Source organism: Vipera berus (assembly GCF_964194415.1).
Source record: "Vipera berus genome assembly, chromosome: 4".
In the NCBI taxonomy this organism is placed as follows: domain Eukaryota; kingdom Metazoa; phylum Chordata; class Lepidosauria; order Squamata; family Viperidae; genus Vipera; species Vipera berus.
In genome coordinates, this window is record NC_138206.1 from 53185975 (window position 1) to 53201847 (window position 15873).

General features: G+C 43.6%; 1 protein-coding gene across 1 annotated transcript in view; it reads left to right on the forward strand.

The window, feature by feature from the left end:
- IL10RB (interleukin 10 receptor subunit beta) overlaps positions 1 to 15873 on the forward strand; it is a 32115-nt gene that overhangs the window by 5830 nt on the left and 10412 nt on the right. Inside the window, exons 2-3 of the mRNA XM_081327003.1 lie at positions 6548 to 6671; positions 11993 to 12153. Of these exons, the coding sequence (XP_081183129.1) occupies positions 6548 to 6671; positions 11993 to 12153 (285 nt within the window). The remainder of the gene's footprint in view (positions 1 to 6547; positions 6672 to 11992; positions 12154 to 15873) is intronic.

The window sequence follows — 15873 nt, forward strand, 5'->3', positions numbered from 1 at the left end:
AATTTCCCCAAAGTATTTGCTTTGACCAGCTGGCTCAGGAATTCTGGGAGTTGAAGTCCACGAGTCATAAAAGAGCCAAGGTTGCCTACCCCTGGCCTAAGGGAACAAAGTCTTTGGCAAGCTCAGAGGACAGTTCTAGTCATCGAATAGTGTTGAAAGCTGAATAAAGGGTGTGTGATACAGCTCTTAGGAAATTGTATTTCATGGCTTCTGACTGCAGATATTCTTACATAGGTGCGCAAGTGAGCATCAAATAAATAAAATTTACAACTTTAAATACTTTAATGGCTTCGGGAACATAGGTATTACAGTACTATATTGGCATATTTATTAATCACAAAGAATGCTCTTTGGGCTCTTAAATTAAGCTCAATCAGTCGGTTAGTCCAGCAGGTGGAAAATTGAAAACGAACACCTAGATAAGTAAGGGTTCTGACTGGCTCAGTAAGTCTACCCTTGGAACTTAGATCGAATTGGTGACTTAAGACACTTTCTTGAATGCTTTACCTTCATTTTACCATCAGCCCTCAATACCATTGACCACGGTATCCTTCTGGAATGGCTTTGGGGATTGGGAGTGGGAGGCTCTATGTTGTCCTGGTTCACTTCCTTCCTCTAAGTTTTTTCTCAGTTGGTATTGATAGGAGTCTCTATGGAGATTCTCAGTTGTCCAGGTCACGTAGTCCCAAGGTGCTTTTTCAAGAGGCAAATGGTCTTTGTTTTTCCTTGAAGATGTTTCACTTCTCACCCAAGAAGGGCTTTAAAGATGACATCTGGCACTTTGAATTAGATGTATCTGGTTTTGGCAATGAGCCTGGAGAACCCCGAGTGGGATGGTGCATATTTTGATTAACTGTTGTCACCAGAGGTTTGGGGATTATTGCTTTTTATTGTTTTATATTAGGTTTTTATCTTTGTAACTTGGCCAGAGTGAAGCGAGTCAACCTTGAGCCAGTGAGAATCGAACTGCTGGCAGTCGGCAGATTTAGCCTGCAGTACTGCATTCTAACCATTGTGCTACCCTGACTCTCCGGTCCTTAAATATCCCTTTAACATTTTACATGCCCTTCCCAGGAGACTTTTCTCCATGGCTCCAATTGATGTTTCACCCATTAGAATGACAACAGGCAGCCTTATCTACGAAAGAGGGGGTGGGGGAAATCCCTTGTGTCTCTTCCCACAATGTGGTCAAGGCAGTTTCACCATCAAAAATGGGCTAAATCTCAACTAATATGAATTTAGAGCATTTGTTCGAACAGTTTCTGAATTTAATCACCATGAATTCAAGCCTGTTGCCTAGAGAAGGGGTATTGGCCTCACCCTTGCAGCTCAAATCTTCTGATCCAGTGATTGGAAATTAGAGGAGGGGGATTGTTCTCCTCTATGGCCACATCTACTGCGTAGAGCTCCTCTTTCATAAGAAGAGGGATTTATAACTCGTTCCATTAAATGTAAAAAGCCATGAGGTGAAAAGGGCAAAATAACAGGCGTTGGCCAAACTTTACTACCTACTTTATCCTGATTGTCGAGCTTTAAGGACTGGAAGTCAGCCAAACATATTGGCCCAGAATGTGTTTTGTACAGTATCTTTGCCAAGTGAACTGCAGAAACCGGCATGGCAACATGATTGATTTCATCATCAAAATATCTAGCCAACATAGCAAGCTATCGAAGCTTCCCTGTGATTGATCTTGGTCAGATCTCAAAATGCTTGGAATTGTGTAGAAAAGCTTTGCTACGTAACAGTGGAATCATCCTAAAAAAAAAAAGTAGGGTAGTAGAACCAGGGCTTTTTTTTCTCATAGAACGCTCAGAACGGAGTTCCGGCACCTTTTTTGGATGGAACCTTGTAGGGTAGGCAAGGCGGGTTGTATGACATGTGTGAGTTCCGGCACCTTTTTCTTTTACAAAAAAAGCACTGAGTAGAACTAATAATGAGATCTTAACAGTGTTTGATCAGATTTTTTTTTAAAAAAAACACAAAATCTCCATCTTTCCCAATTTGCTTCTTTACTTTCAGTTGGGATATATATCAAACAACAGAATAAATTCCGGACAGTAGGATAGGAACATTTAGAAGCATTTATGTAATGCTTCTAGCAGGGACTCTCCTGGTTTCTCTTGGGCACAATATATTTATTTCTTTCCCAAGAGAAGTTCATTCCTATCTACAGCAGCAGCAAAGATAAACGATTTTTAGAAATCCTTTTTGCCAGTGGCTCTTTGATGTAATCTGTCTGGGTTTTGAGCGGAATAAGTGAATGGTCTTCAAAATTCAATAATTGAAAGAAAATTTTAAAATTGAATTTGCTGTAGTGGAAACAAACAAGCTTACCAAAAACTATAATGGATGGGCAACCGGAAAGGATAGCATAAAGGCAGGATCTAAGATAAATACATAGGCAAAAATTTAGCTGGTCCTTAGAGTGAGAAAGGAAGAAGACAAGCTATAAAAACATCTGTAAGAGAAAATGGCTAACCAGGAAAAACTTAACTAAACTGAAAAACAGGAAGAACCTATTGTTCTAAGAGGCCCAGAACTCAAAACCAACAATTGAATATGTCTAATATTTTATATTTTTAATGTACATGTGATGTATGATTTAGTATGTAGCAGGAAATAGGTAGGAGGCGGTCGGAAAGAGTATACCGTATATACTTGAGTATAAGCCGAATTTTTCAGCCCACTTTTTGGGCTGAAAAATTCCACTTCGGCTTATACTCCAGTCAACAAAAAAACTTACCGAGGACTTGTGCGCGGCCGAGGCTTTGGTGCTTCCGGGATCGCGCGCACCTCTCCCAAGCCACCGCCGTCCGAGACCTGCCGAAGTTTGGGGAGGTTTGGGGAGGTGCGCGCGCACCTCCCCAAACCTCCCCAAACGTCGGCAGGTCTCCGTTCCTCCGCGCCCTGCCTGCCTGCTTCTTTCCGCAGCGGAAAGAAGCAGGCAGGCAGGGCGCGGAGGAACGGAGACCTGCCGACGTTTGGGGAGGTTTGGGCGCCTCCCCAAACCTCCCCAGGTCTCCGTTCCTCCGCGCAGACCTGCCGACGTTTGGGGAGGTTTGGGTGCCTCCCCAAACCTCCCCAAACGTCGGCAGGTCTCCGTTCCTCCTGCCGACGTTTGGGGAGGTTTGGGCACCTCCCCAAACCTCCCCAGGTCTCCGTTCCTCTGCGCAGACCTGCCGACGTTTGGGGAGGTTTGGGCGCCTCCCCAAACCTCCCCAAACGTCGGCAGGTCTCCGTTCCTCCTGCCGACGTTTGGGGAGGTTTGGGCGCCTCCCCAAACCTCCCCAGGTCTCCGTTCCTCCGCGCAGACCTGCCGACGTTTGGGGAGGTTTGGGCGCCTCCCCAAACCTCCCCAAACGTCGGCAGGTCTCCGTTCCTCCTGCCGACGTTTGGGGAGGTTTGGGCGCCTCCCCAAACCTCCCCAAACGTCGGCAGGTCTCCGTTCCTCCTGCCGACGTTTGGGGAGGTTTGGGCGCCTCCCCAAACCTCCCCAGGTCTCCGTTCCTCCGCGCAGAGCTGCCGACGTTTGGGGAGGTTTGGGCGCCTCCCCAAACCTCCCCAAACGTCGGCAGGTCTCCGTTCCTCCGCGCAGACCTGCCGACGTTTGGGGAGGTTTGGGCGCCTCCCCAAACCTCCCCAAACGTCGGCAGGTCTCCGTTCCTCCTGCCGACGTTTGGGGAGGTTTGGGCGCCTCCCCAAACCTCCCCAGGTCTCCGTTCCTCCGCGCAGACCTGCCGACGTTTGGGGAGGTTTGGGCGCCTCCCCAAACCTCCCCAAACGTCGGCAGGTCTCCGTTCCTCCTGCCGACGTTTGGGGAGGTTTGGGCGCCTCCCCAAACCTCCCCAGGTCTCCGTTCCTCCGCGCAGACCTGCCGACGTTTGGGGAGGTTTGGGTGCCTCCCCAAACCTCCCCAAACGTCGGCAGGTCTCCGTTCCTCCTGCCGACGTTTGGGGAGGTTTGGGCGCCTCCCCAAACCTCCCCAGGTCTCCGTTCCTCCGCGCAGACCTGCCGACGTTTGGGGAGGTTTGGGCGCCTCACCAAACCTCCCCAAACGTCGGCAGGTCTCCGTTCCTCCTGCCGACGTTTGGGGAGGTTTGGGCGCCTCCCCAAACCTCCCCAAACGTCGCGCAGACCTGCCGACGTTTGGGGAGGCGCCCAAACCTCCCCAAACGTCGGCAGGTCTGCGCGGAGGAACGGAGACCTGGGGAGGTTTGGGGAGGCGCCCAAACCTCCCCAAACGTCGGCAGGAGGAACGGAGACCTGCCGATGTTTGGGGAGGTTTGGGGAGGCGCCCAAACCTCCCCAAACATCGGCAGGTCTGCGCGGAGGAACGGAGACCTGGGGAGGTTTGGGGAGGCGCCCAAACCTCCCCAAACGTCGGCAGGCCTGTGCGGAGGAACGGAGACCTGGGGAGGTTTGGGGAGGTGCCCAAACCTCCCCAAATGTCGGCAGGAGGAACAGAGACCTGGGGAGGTTTGGGGAGGCGCCCAAACCTCCCCAAACGTCGGCAGGAGGAACGGAGACCTGGGGAGGTTTGGGGAGGCGCCCAAACCTCCCCAAACGTCGGCAGGTCTGCGCGGAGGAACGGAGACCTGGGGAGGTTTGGGGAGGTGCCCAAACCTCCCCAAACGTCGGCAGGAGGAACGGAGACCTGCCGACGTTTGGGGAGGTTTGGGGAGGCGCCCAAACCTCCCCAAACGTTGGCAGGTCTGCACGGAGGAACGGAGACCTGGGGAGGTTTGGGGAGGCGCCCAAACCTCCCCAAACGTCGGCAGGAGGAACGGAGACCTGCCGACGTTTGGGGAGGTTTGGGGAGGCGCCCAAACCTCCCCAAACGTCGGCAGGTCTGCGCGGAGGAACGGAGACCTGGGGAGGTTTGGGGAGGCGCCCAAACCTCCCCAAACGTCGGTAGGTGGAACGGAGACCTGCCGATGTTTGGGGAGGTTTGGGGAGGCGCCCAAACCTCCCCAAACATCGGCAGGTCTGCGCGGAGGAACGGAGACCTGGGGAGGTTTGGGGAGGCGCCCAAACCTCCCCAAACGTCGGCAGGTCTGTGCGGAGGAACGGAGACCTGGGGAGGTTTGGGGAGGCGCCCAAACCTCCCCAAACGTCGGCAGGAGGAACGGAGACCTGCCGACGTTTGGGGAGGTTTGGGGAGGCGCCCAAACCTCCCCAAACGTCGGCAGGTCTGCGCGGAGGAACGGAGACCTGCCGACGTTTGGGGAGGTTTGGGGAGGCGCCCAAACCTCCCCAAACGTCGGCAGGAGGAACGGAGACCTGCCGACGTTTGGGGAGGTTTGGGGAGGCGCCCAAACCTCCCCAAACGTCGGCAGGTCTGCGCGGAGGAACGGAGACCTGCCGACGTTTGGGGAGGTTTGGGGAGGTGCGCGCGCACCTCCCCAAACCTCCCCAAACTTCGGCAGGTCTCCGGACGGCGGCGGCTTGGGAGAGGTGCGCGCGATCCTGGAAGCACCGAAGCCTCGGCCGCGCGCAAGTCCTCGGTAAGCTCCGGGCGGTCACTTGCTTCGCGTCTCCTGAGGGAAGGGGGGGTGACTGGAGCGGGCGTGTTTCCTCGCCTGCTGGGCGCCGCGATTTGCCCGGGGAACGCGCGGGCCCCGAATGGCAGCGTGGAGCGAGGAAGCGGACAGCCAGGGCTTCCCCGAGAGCCGCGGCCACACAGGGTATTCCTGTGTATTCAGGCTTGCAAAATGGCGGATCGAGCCTCTGCTGGCGGCAGAGGCTTGCAGAGCGCGGATCCAGCCTCCGCCACCGGCGGAGGCTTGCAGAGCGCGGATCCAGCCTCCGCCGGTGGCGGAGGCTTGCAGAACGGCGGATCGGCTTATACTCGAGTCAACAACTTTTCCCAGTTTTGGGGGGTGAAATTGGGGGTCTCGGCTTATACTCGAGTCGGCTTATACTCAAGTATATACGGTAACTTCATAGTACCTCAGCCAATGGGGAAAGAGGAGGGATGTGCGGTTGGGACAGGGCTGTATAAAGAAGGGAATATTTTGGGTTGGAACTTTGGAGAGAACCAAGCTTTGATAGCTTCTCTCCCCGCTTATTGCAATAAACGAAACAAAAGGCCTTCACTGTGTCTTGGCTGGTTATTGGTCAGGCGAGATTGGCTCTGTCTGGTCACAAAGGAAAGTAGCCAGGAGCATATAACAGTTTCTATTTCCGTGTTTATTTGGTAGCATTTGGGTAAAGGCAAAACCAGTTTCCAGTCACGTCATTCAGGAGGTTGCTAAACTTGGAAGCCTCTTTCTGATGGGGAGAATTTTGTTGCGCTGAGCCTCTGAATTGTAGGACTTCAGGAACCCTGTTTTCAAGAATTTTCAAAATGGCAATAAGATTCAGAGTTTGGACACCACATTGATTCTTCATTAACAGCTGAGATTTGCATTGACATTTTTTTGAAATTATATGAATATAAATAATTAACTATATATGTTGAAACATATGTGTGTGAATTGTTTATTCTGTCAGTGAAAGAATGTCAAGATTATACATTGAACAGTATCTCTTCTTTGCATATTACAGTACATGCAATTATACAAGAGCCTGAAAATATACGATTTAATTCAGTTATGCTTGATAGTGTTCTCCTGTGGGATCCATCAAATTTTTCTGAAGGAAATGTAACCTATACAGTTCAACGTAAAAGGTAAAACGTAAGAATGGATAATTTTCACAATACATACCAAAATATAATTTGCTTCTTTTATGCTAGTCACATGTTATATATGTATGTATATTATAGTTTATTCTCTCAATTTATTTTCCCATCCATTTATATGGGAGGAAAATTTCTTTGGATAACAACTTATAATATGAAATTTGAATTATATTGTGCATATATTCCAAAAGTTCTTTAAACTTTTAAAAAGTATCCAATGATGGTTTACTACAAACATTAATTTTAGGATAATCTATATTCCAGAATTGGATGAAGTTTACATATACATGCAACTTTTAAAAGCAAAATATCAGGTATATTATCAAATATATCAGTTTTTTTATGGAGATATAATTATAATGTCTCCATATGCAATCTCTTCCGATTGCTTCTTTTACATCTTTTTTTAACAGAGAAAACAAAGCAAGTATAAAATACCTTATAACTGAAAATGATAGGAACTGTGTAAAGAACTATCCCTATTGCCTCAACTTTTTGACATTAAAAATTAATTTTAATATTTCTACCCAATTTATCTTAATATAAGGAGCTGGTAATGGTAAAGTATCATGTAAAGTGTGGAGTAAGAGTCAGTCTGGTGTAGTGGTTAACACACCAGGCTAGAAACCAAAAGATTGTGAATTGTAGTCCTGCCTTAGACACAGAGCCAACTGGGTGGTTGAGCCCTAGGAAGCAAGCAATGGCAAACCACTTTTGAAATTTAAATTTATGCTTGAGCTCTATGTCATCTTATTGTATCATTACACATTGCATTCACATTATTTTTATGTTCCTCCTAGCAAGCTAATTCCCATCCGCATGCAGCAAAGTACAGGAAAAATACATTATTATTTACAGACATTTTATTTATTTTTACAAATATCTGTTCTTTGCATCTCACATTGTCATGTAAATCTTAAAATGTTTTTACCCATTTCTTTTTCTTAATAAGCATTTTGCCAAGGCATAAAAATTAATCGACTTGCTGCAGTAGATTAATCGACTTGCTGTCACATGCATTTGTTCGTGTCATTTTTTTTGCCAACATACCTATCTTTGATAGATTCTTTTACAGATCCATGATCCATGTTGCATTATACTGTATTGTATTGTTTAGTTGCTAAATCTTCACAACCCTATGGACTATAGTACTGCAAGGGGGGGGCTGTCCTCCCAGAGTTTGCCCAAATTCATGTCCCTTGCGTTGATGATACTATCTAACCATCTCCTTCTCTGCCTTTCCCTTCTCCTTTTACCTCCCATCTTTCCCAACATCAGAATCTTTTCCAATAAATCCTTTCTTCTCCTTTGGTGGCCAAAGTATTTCAGCTTCAGTATCTGTCCCTCCAAAGAACAGAGTTGATTTCCTGTAGGATTGGCTGATTTTTATACTGTATGCTGAGTGTAAATCATTTGACTTCTCAGCCACCTGTTGTATGGATACAGAAGTTCATGCATTTGTATCCCTAATAAGCACATCCCTAACACCACTATGCACTTTTTGCATATTTGTTAATGCATGCATTAAACAGCCTAGAGCAAATTACACATTCTTGCTTTAATTCCTGCTCACCATTCACCATAAAAAGGTAAAGGTAAAGGTTCCCCCGCACATGCGTGCTAGTCGTTTCCAACTCTAGGGGCCGGTGCTCATCTCCGTTTCAAAGCCGAAGAGCCAGCGCTTGTCCGAGGGCGTCTCCATGGTCATGTGGCCGGCATGACTAGACGCCAAAGGCGCACGGAACGCCGTTACCTTCCCACCGTAGTGGTCCCTATTTTTCTACTTGCATTTTTACGTGCTTTCGAACTGCTAGGTTGGCAGAAGCTGGGACGAGTAACAGGCGCTCACTCTGCTACGCGGCACTGGGGATTCGACCCGCCAGACTGCCGACCTTCTGATCGACAAGCTCAGCGTCCTAACCCACTGAGCCACCGCGTCAAGATCTCCCATCATATGCTGCTCTTATCACTACATTTATACAAAAGGTTCCATAATTGAAACTTATTGCTTTTATCACATACTTTCTCTAAATCAACACACATTTTCTTGTTAACTTTCCTCAATACTTTATAGTTTTTAAAAATATATGGTCTGCATACCTGTTGTCTGACATACAGGGAGTGCAGAATTATTAGGCAAATGAGTATTTTGACCACATCATCCTCTTTATGCATGTTGTCTTACTCCAAGCTGTATAGGCTCGAAAGCCTACTACCAATTAAGCATATTAGGTGATGTGCATCTCTGTAATGAGAAGGGGTGTGGTCTAATGACATCAACACCCTGTATCAGGTGTGCATAATTATTAGGCAACTTCCTTTCCTTTGGCAAAATGGGTCAAAAGAAGGACTTGACAGGCTCAGAAAAGTCAAAAATAGTGAGATATCTTGCAGAGGGATGCAGCACTCTTAAAATTGCAAAGCTTCTGAAGCGTGATCATCGAACAATCAAGCGTTTCATTCAAAATAGTCAACAGGGTCGCAAGAAGCGTGTGGAGAAACCAAGGCGCAAAATAACTGCCCATGAACTGAGAAAAGTCAAGCGTGCAGCTGCCAAGATGCCACTTGCCACCAGTTTGGCCATATTTCAGAGCTGCAACATCACTGGAGTGCCCAAAAGCACAAGGTGTGCAATACTCAGAGACATGGCCAAGGTAAGAAAGGCTGAAAGACGACCACCACTGAACAAGACACACAAGCTGAAACGTCAAGACTGGGCCAAGAAATATCTCAAGACTGATTTTTCTAAGGTTTTATGGACTGATGAAATGAGAGTGAGTCTTGATGGGCCAGATGGATGGGCCCGTGGCTGGATTGGTAAAGGGCAGAGAGCTCCAGTCCGACTCAGACGCCAGCAAGGTGGAGGTGGAGTACTGGTTTGGGCTGGTATCATCAAAGATGAGCTTGTGGGGCCTTTTCGGGTTGAGGATGGAGTCAAGCTCAACTCCCAGTCCTACTGCCAGTTTCTGGAAGACACCTTCTTCAAGCAGTGGTACAGGAAGAAGTCTGCATCCTTCAAGAAAAACATGATTTTCATGCAGGACAATGCTCCATCACACGCGTCCAAGTACTCCACAGCGTGGCTGGCAAGAAAGGGTATAAAAGAAGGAAATCTAATGACATGGCCTCCTTGTTCACCTGATCTGAACCCCATTGAGAACCTGTGGTCCATCATCAAATGTGAGATTTACAAGGAGGGAAAACAGTACACCTCTCTGAACAGTGTCTGGGAGGCTGTGGTTGCTGCTGCACGCAATGTTGATGGTGAACAGATCAAAACACTGACAGAATCCATGGATGGCAGGCTTTTGAGTGTCCTTGCAAAGAAAGGTGGCTATATTGGTCACTGATTTGTTTTTGTTATGTTTTTGAATGTCAGAAATGTATATTTGTGAATGTTGAGATGTTATATTGGTTTCACTGGTAAAAATAAATAATTGAAATGGGTATATATTTGTTTTTTGTTAAGTTGCCTAATAATTATGCACAGTAATAGTCACCTGCACACACAGATATCCCCCTAAAATAGCTATAACTAAAAACAAACTAAAAACTACTTCCAAAAATATTCAGCTTTGATATTAATGAGTTTTTTGGGTTCATTGAGAACATGGTTGTTGTTCAATAATAAAATTAATCCTCACAAATACAACTTGCCTAATAATTCTGCACTCCCTGTAAAGCCAGGCTGTGCTTCCCAAATTTGGATTCCCTGTTATATCCATTCAATAAAAATTGAACCTGTTTAAGAATTTTCTCAAACTTCCAGGAATTCTTAACCGACTAATTCCTCTTCAGTTTTTACACTGACACAGCGTACTCCCAATTGTCAGGCAGAAGTGCAATCTTCAGACTCAGCTCAAACTTAAGCAGCTTTAGCCGCTCAAACAGCCAGTTACACTATCTGCACATGAAGCTTTATCATTTTTTAAACATTCTTATAGCAAATGATTTCTATTCATTTTTCATTTTCCTTCCACTCTTCAATACAATACTATTAAACTCATACAAATCTGTAACACATGTTTCTACCTTTGTTTCACTTTGATTTCATCCAAACAATTTTACTTTTATTTTTAACTCTATTCATTCTGCTGGAGGCTGATTGCAAAACTTCACTTTCATTCCCATTTTAGCCATCATTCGCTTTTATCCATTTTTCCTCTTACATAAGTCTCTTTCATTTCATTATCCTATAAAGCATCCTTTTTCATACTTTTCCATTAGTGTAACTCCAAACACTCTTAGGGCACTTTGTAAGAGCTTCCTCGTTAACTGTCTTTATGTTCTGCATTAATTCTGTTACCAGTAGGAGATTAACCAATTTCTAACACTAGTTTGCATATAATTTCTAGTCACAACTCTTGCAATTACTCAAGTTTCACTCTTCCACTTCTTTCCTTTTTTTTCAAGTCCATTTTCCCCCCCCCATCCACTTCTGATATTATCAAAAATAGCTTGTCCCATATTCAAAACTTATCACACAATTATTTCTCAGCTGTATTTCACAATACCAAGTTACCTTCATTTAGATATATTGTTGCATTTCCCTTATTCTTAGTTTCACAAACACATATTTTTAGTAACATTTTTTTAAAAAGTGTAGGTTAGGCTAATGATAAAGAGAAAATAATCAGGTTTGCAGATTTGACCAATATGCCACAAAGCTTTGCTTTATTCAAAGCATGTTCATAATATTCTATGCCAGCTAGGATCTCTAAATACAGAGACTACTGTGCAATGCAACATACATCCCATCAAGAAAGAAGAACATTCATAATGCAAAGATTTTGGAGGAACTTTACAGTTAATAATAACTTCATTGAAATCTGTTCATCATTTATGGATATTAATAACCTATTTCTAGAATATTATCTTCATTGTGCAAATTTATCTGAAGGTGGAAATCTTTAATATTGGTGTTGCTTCTGTAAATTGCTTTTTAATTTTTAAACATGCTTTTTATTGGGATGTGTGTGGTTCACATTTAGCTTTGTCCGTTTTTATTCGTTTCCATCTTTATTTGATAATATTGTTTGCTTCAATTAAAAAGAATATAAATAAGGAAATACTTTTCTATGTAATATTTTACATCACAAATGAACTGTCAAATTAAATGGCTAAAGTTCAGCCCTAATTTTTATCTAAAATTCATCCTGATGAAAGAGAACCGGACTTCTTATTTATTCTAATCAGTATGAGGTGTTTCTGTTGATATAAGATAAACCTGAAAATGAATATAATTGTTCAGCATATGAAAGAAAGCTGTTTATTCTCATAAATAATTTTCTTTCCTTTTTTAAAAATAGTTTGAAGTCAGGATTCACTGACTTGTGCCGAAGAACATACTTCACAGAGTGCAACATTTCAAATATACCTAAATACAGTCTTTCTCATTTGAGAATTAGAGCTGAATTTGAGCATAAACATTCGCACTGGATATATCTTAACTTCACACCATTCAAGGATAGTAAGTTATTCTTCTAATTCCCTATTATAATGTATAAGGCTTTGAAGCATTATAACACAGAACTAGTTTTTGTACAACTGTCATGATGAGGGGATACTTTTTTTAAAAAAAATGTCAGGTCTGACTCTTGTCAAACTTTACTATTCTAGTAAGGTATAAAGATAAATTTTGATAAACTTGCCACTGATATTTTTAATAGAAAATTATCAGTGTTAATAAAGTTCACCCACCCTCTTAATATTGGGACCAGCATTAACAAAGTTCCAGAATGAAAGGCTTAAAAGCCCTACATCCATCCTCCCCAGAAAAAGTTAAAATTAGGAAATAATAATATTTCACAGAAGTTGTTTCCTTTCTTGCAATTTACCTATGCATATTTCTCCTGAGGAATTTGAATATTGTCTTTAGTAATAGAACATTGGTCTTAATTCTTAATCCAAAATGCAACTAATCTCCAAATCACTTTATGTTCTAGATTAAAATCGCTTTTCTTGCTTCAAGTGTCAGAACTTCCTACAGAAATAAAGCTGTATAAAAATGACTTCACAGCTTCTTTCGGGGACAGTCAGATCAAGTTACCTGTTTTGGGAGAGAATTAGCAAGACTATCATTTTTTTTTTAAAAAAAAGGAGTTCTTTCATATTGTAACCTACCAGAATATCAGGTCAGCTGCAAAAATGCTTTAAAAGCCAACTGTTCTTACCCTTTCTATCTACAGTAGCAACCTCAGTTTTCAACAGAGCCCAGAATTAAGAGGAAGGAGTTGAGTAATGACGGGTATCTGTAGGGCAGTCTTGAAAAAAACTAAAGATGGTGTCTTGGAATTTGTTCAACGTTGCAATCTTTATGTTGTAATGCTAAGTTTTTAAAATCACACCCTGCAAACACCCCTTGTAATGGGTTTGCTGAATTATTGCAGATATCCAGCTCTTACATCACTGCCCCTTCCAAGTATCCTACTCGGGAAATTTAAAGGCTTTTATCAAATTGTGGGAACCATCACAATGTTAACTGTAATCCTGGGAATCATTGTTCTTTGTATTCTTTGTATTCAAAATGTATTTTAAAACTTTTCAATAAAAAAAGTAACTAGACTAAAAGTAAATAAACTTGGTTTCAAGTACACTCTTTACAAGCTCTAGAGCAATGATGGCGAAACTTTTAGAGACCGAGTACTGAAACTGCAACCCAAAACCCACTTATGTATCATCGGGTGCCAGGTGGGCATGGCCCTTTGGGTGGGTGTGGCTGCAGTGGTAATGGCAGACTGGATGGGACTAAAAAGTTCAATCAATCAATTCCAACTTTGTGAGAACTTTTTTTCCCCCGCAAGAAGTTGAAATTGATTGATTGAACCTTTTTTTTTTTGCACATGGCGGAGGCCTAAAGCAAACAGGTTTTATAAAGCCCAGATGAAGGCCTAGGACTGGGGCAACAGCGCACATGTCCACAGAGAGGGCTTGGCATGCCACCTGTGGCACCTGTGCCATAGGTTTGCCACCATGGCTCTAGAGAATTGATTATCAACCTTGAGTATTAGGAATGAAATTACGGTAGTAATAGAAAGACTTCATTAAAAACACAGTGAGGGGAAAAATTATTTGATCCTCTGCTGATTTTATATTTTTGCCCACTGACAAAGAAATGATCAGTCTATAATTTTAATGGTAGGTTTATTTTAACAGTAAGAGACAGAAGAACAACAACAAAATCCATATAAATGCATTTCAAAAAAGTTATAAATTGATTTGCATTTTAATGAGTGAAATAAATATTTGATCCCCTATCAATCAACAAGATTTCTGGCTGCCAGATGTCTTTTATACAGGTAATGAGCTGAAATTAGGAGCATTCTCTTAAAGGGAGTGCTCCTAATCTAAGCTTGTTACCTGTATAAAAGACACCTGTTCCACAGAAGCAATCAATCAATCAAATTCCAAATTCTCCACCATGGCCAAGTCCAAAGAGCTGTCCAAGGATGTCAAGGACAGGACTGTAGACCTACACAAGACTGGGCTACAAGACTATCGCCAAGCAGCTTGGTGAGAAACTGACAATAGTTGGTGCAATTATTCGCAAATGGAAGAAACACAAAATAGCTGTCAATCTCCCTTGCTCTGGGGCTCCATACAAGATCTCACCTTGTGGAGTTTCAGTGATCATGAGAACAGTGAGGAATCAGCCCAGAACTACACGGGAGGATCTTGTCAATGATCTCAAGGCAGTTGGGACCATACTCACCAAGAAAACAATTGGTAACACACTATGCCGTGAAGGACTGAAATCCTGCAGTGCTCGCAAGGTCAAGAAATCACATGTACAGGCCCATCTAAAGTTTGCCAATGAACATCTGAATGATTCAGAGGAGAACTGGGTGAAAGCGTGTGGTCAGGTGAGACCAAAGTTGAGCTCTTTGGCATCAACTCAGCTCACCGTGTTTGGAGGAGGAGAAATGCTGCCTATGACCCCAAGAACACCATCCCCACTGTCAAACATGGAGGTGAAAACATGCTTTGGGAGTGTTTTTTCTGCTAAGGGGACAGGACAACTTCACTGCATCAAAGAGACGATGGACGGGGCCATGTACCATCAAATCTTGGATGAGAACTTCCTTCCCTCAGCCAGGGCATTTAAAATAGGTCGTGGATGGGTATTCCAACATGGCAATGACTCAAAACACATGGCCAAGGCAACAAAGGAGTGGCTGAAGAAGAAGCATATTAAGGACCTGGAGTGGTCTAGCTAGTCTCCAGACCTTAATCCCATAGAAAATCTGTGGAGGGAGCTGAAGGTTCGAGCTGCCAAATGTCAAACTCGAAACCTTAATGACTTGCAAAGAGGATCTGCAAAGAGGAGTGGGACAAAATCCCTCCTGAGATGTGTGCAAACCTGGTGGCCAACTACAAGAAATGTCTGACGGTTGTGGACACTAAGTTGATGTTGAATTTAATTACGGCAGCAAGACTCTTAATAGGTCAGTATTGGAAAAAAGAGGAACTGCCGACTATAGAAGAATGGACTTTAAAGGTTTCTGACCTGGCAGAGATGGCAAAGATTTCGGCTTATTTGAAAGATCACTCGCAAGAACGTTATATCATGGAATGGAGAAAATGGATTGAGTATATCCAGAACAAATATAGGACTAAAAAGTTTCATGTAGCATTTGAATAAGTCTTCCTTTTCTTTTTCTTTTTCTTTTTTCCTTTTTTTTTCTCTATATATACTTAATATTATTAGTGTTTGTATTATCCTATATAAGCCAGAGAGTGATAGATTTTAGAGTTTATGGTTGTTAGTATATGGTTGTTTATGATTGTTTTTTTTTCTATACCTTGTACTTAGCTCTGGGAAGTCGGGGGGGGGAGGGGGAGAGGGGTAGGGAGGGAGGGAGGGGGGAGGGGAGGGGGGACTGTTAAAGATAAAATGTATGTTAAAACTTTTCAATAAAAAAAAAGAAATGTCTGACCTCTGTGATTGCCAACAAGGGTTTTGCCACCAAGTACAGCATTTTTCTGGATTTTTTTGTTCTTATTCTGTGTCTCACTGTTAAAATAAACCTTCCATTAAAATTATAGACTGATCGTTTGTCAGTGGGCAAACATACAAAATCAGCAAGGGATCAAATAATTTTTTCCCTCACTGTGTAGGAACTGATTTAGACATACGTGGAGCTGAGAGCACAATAAATTTCATTTATTCTGTTTACAACAGATTACAACT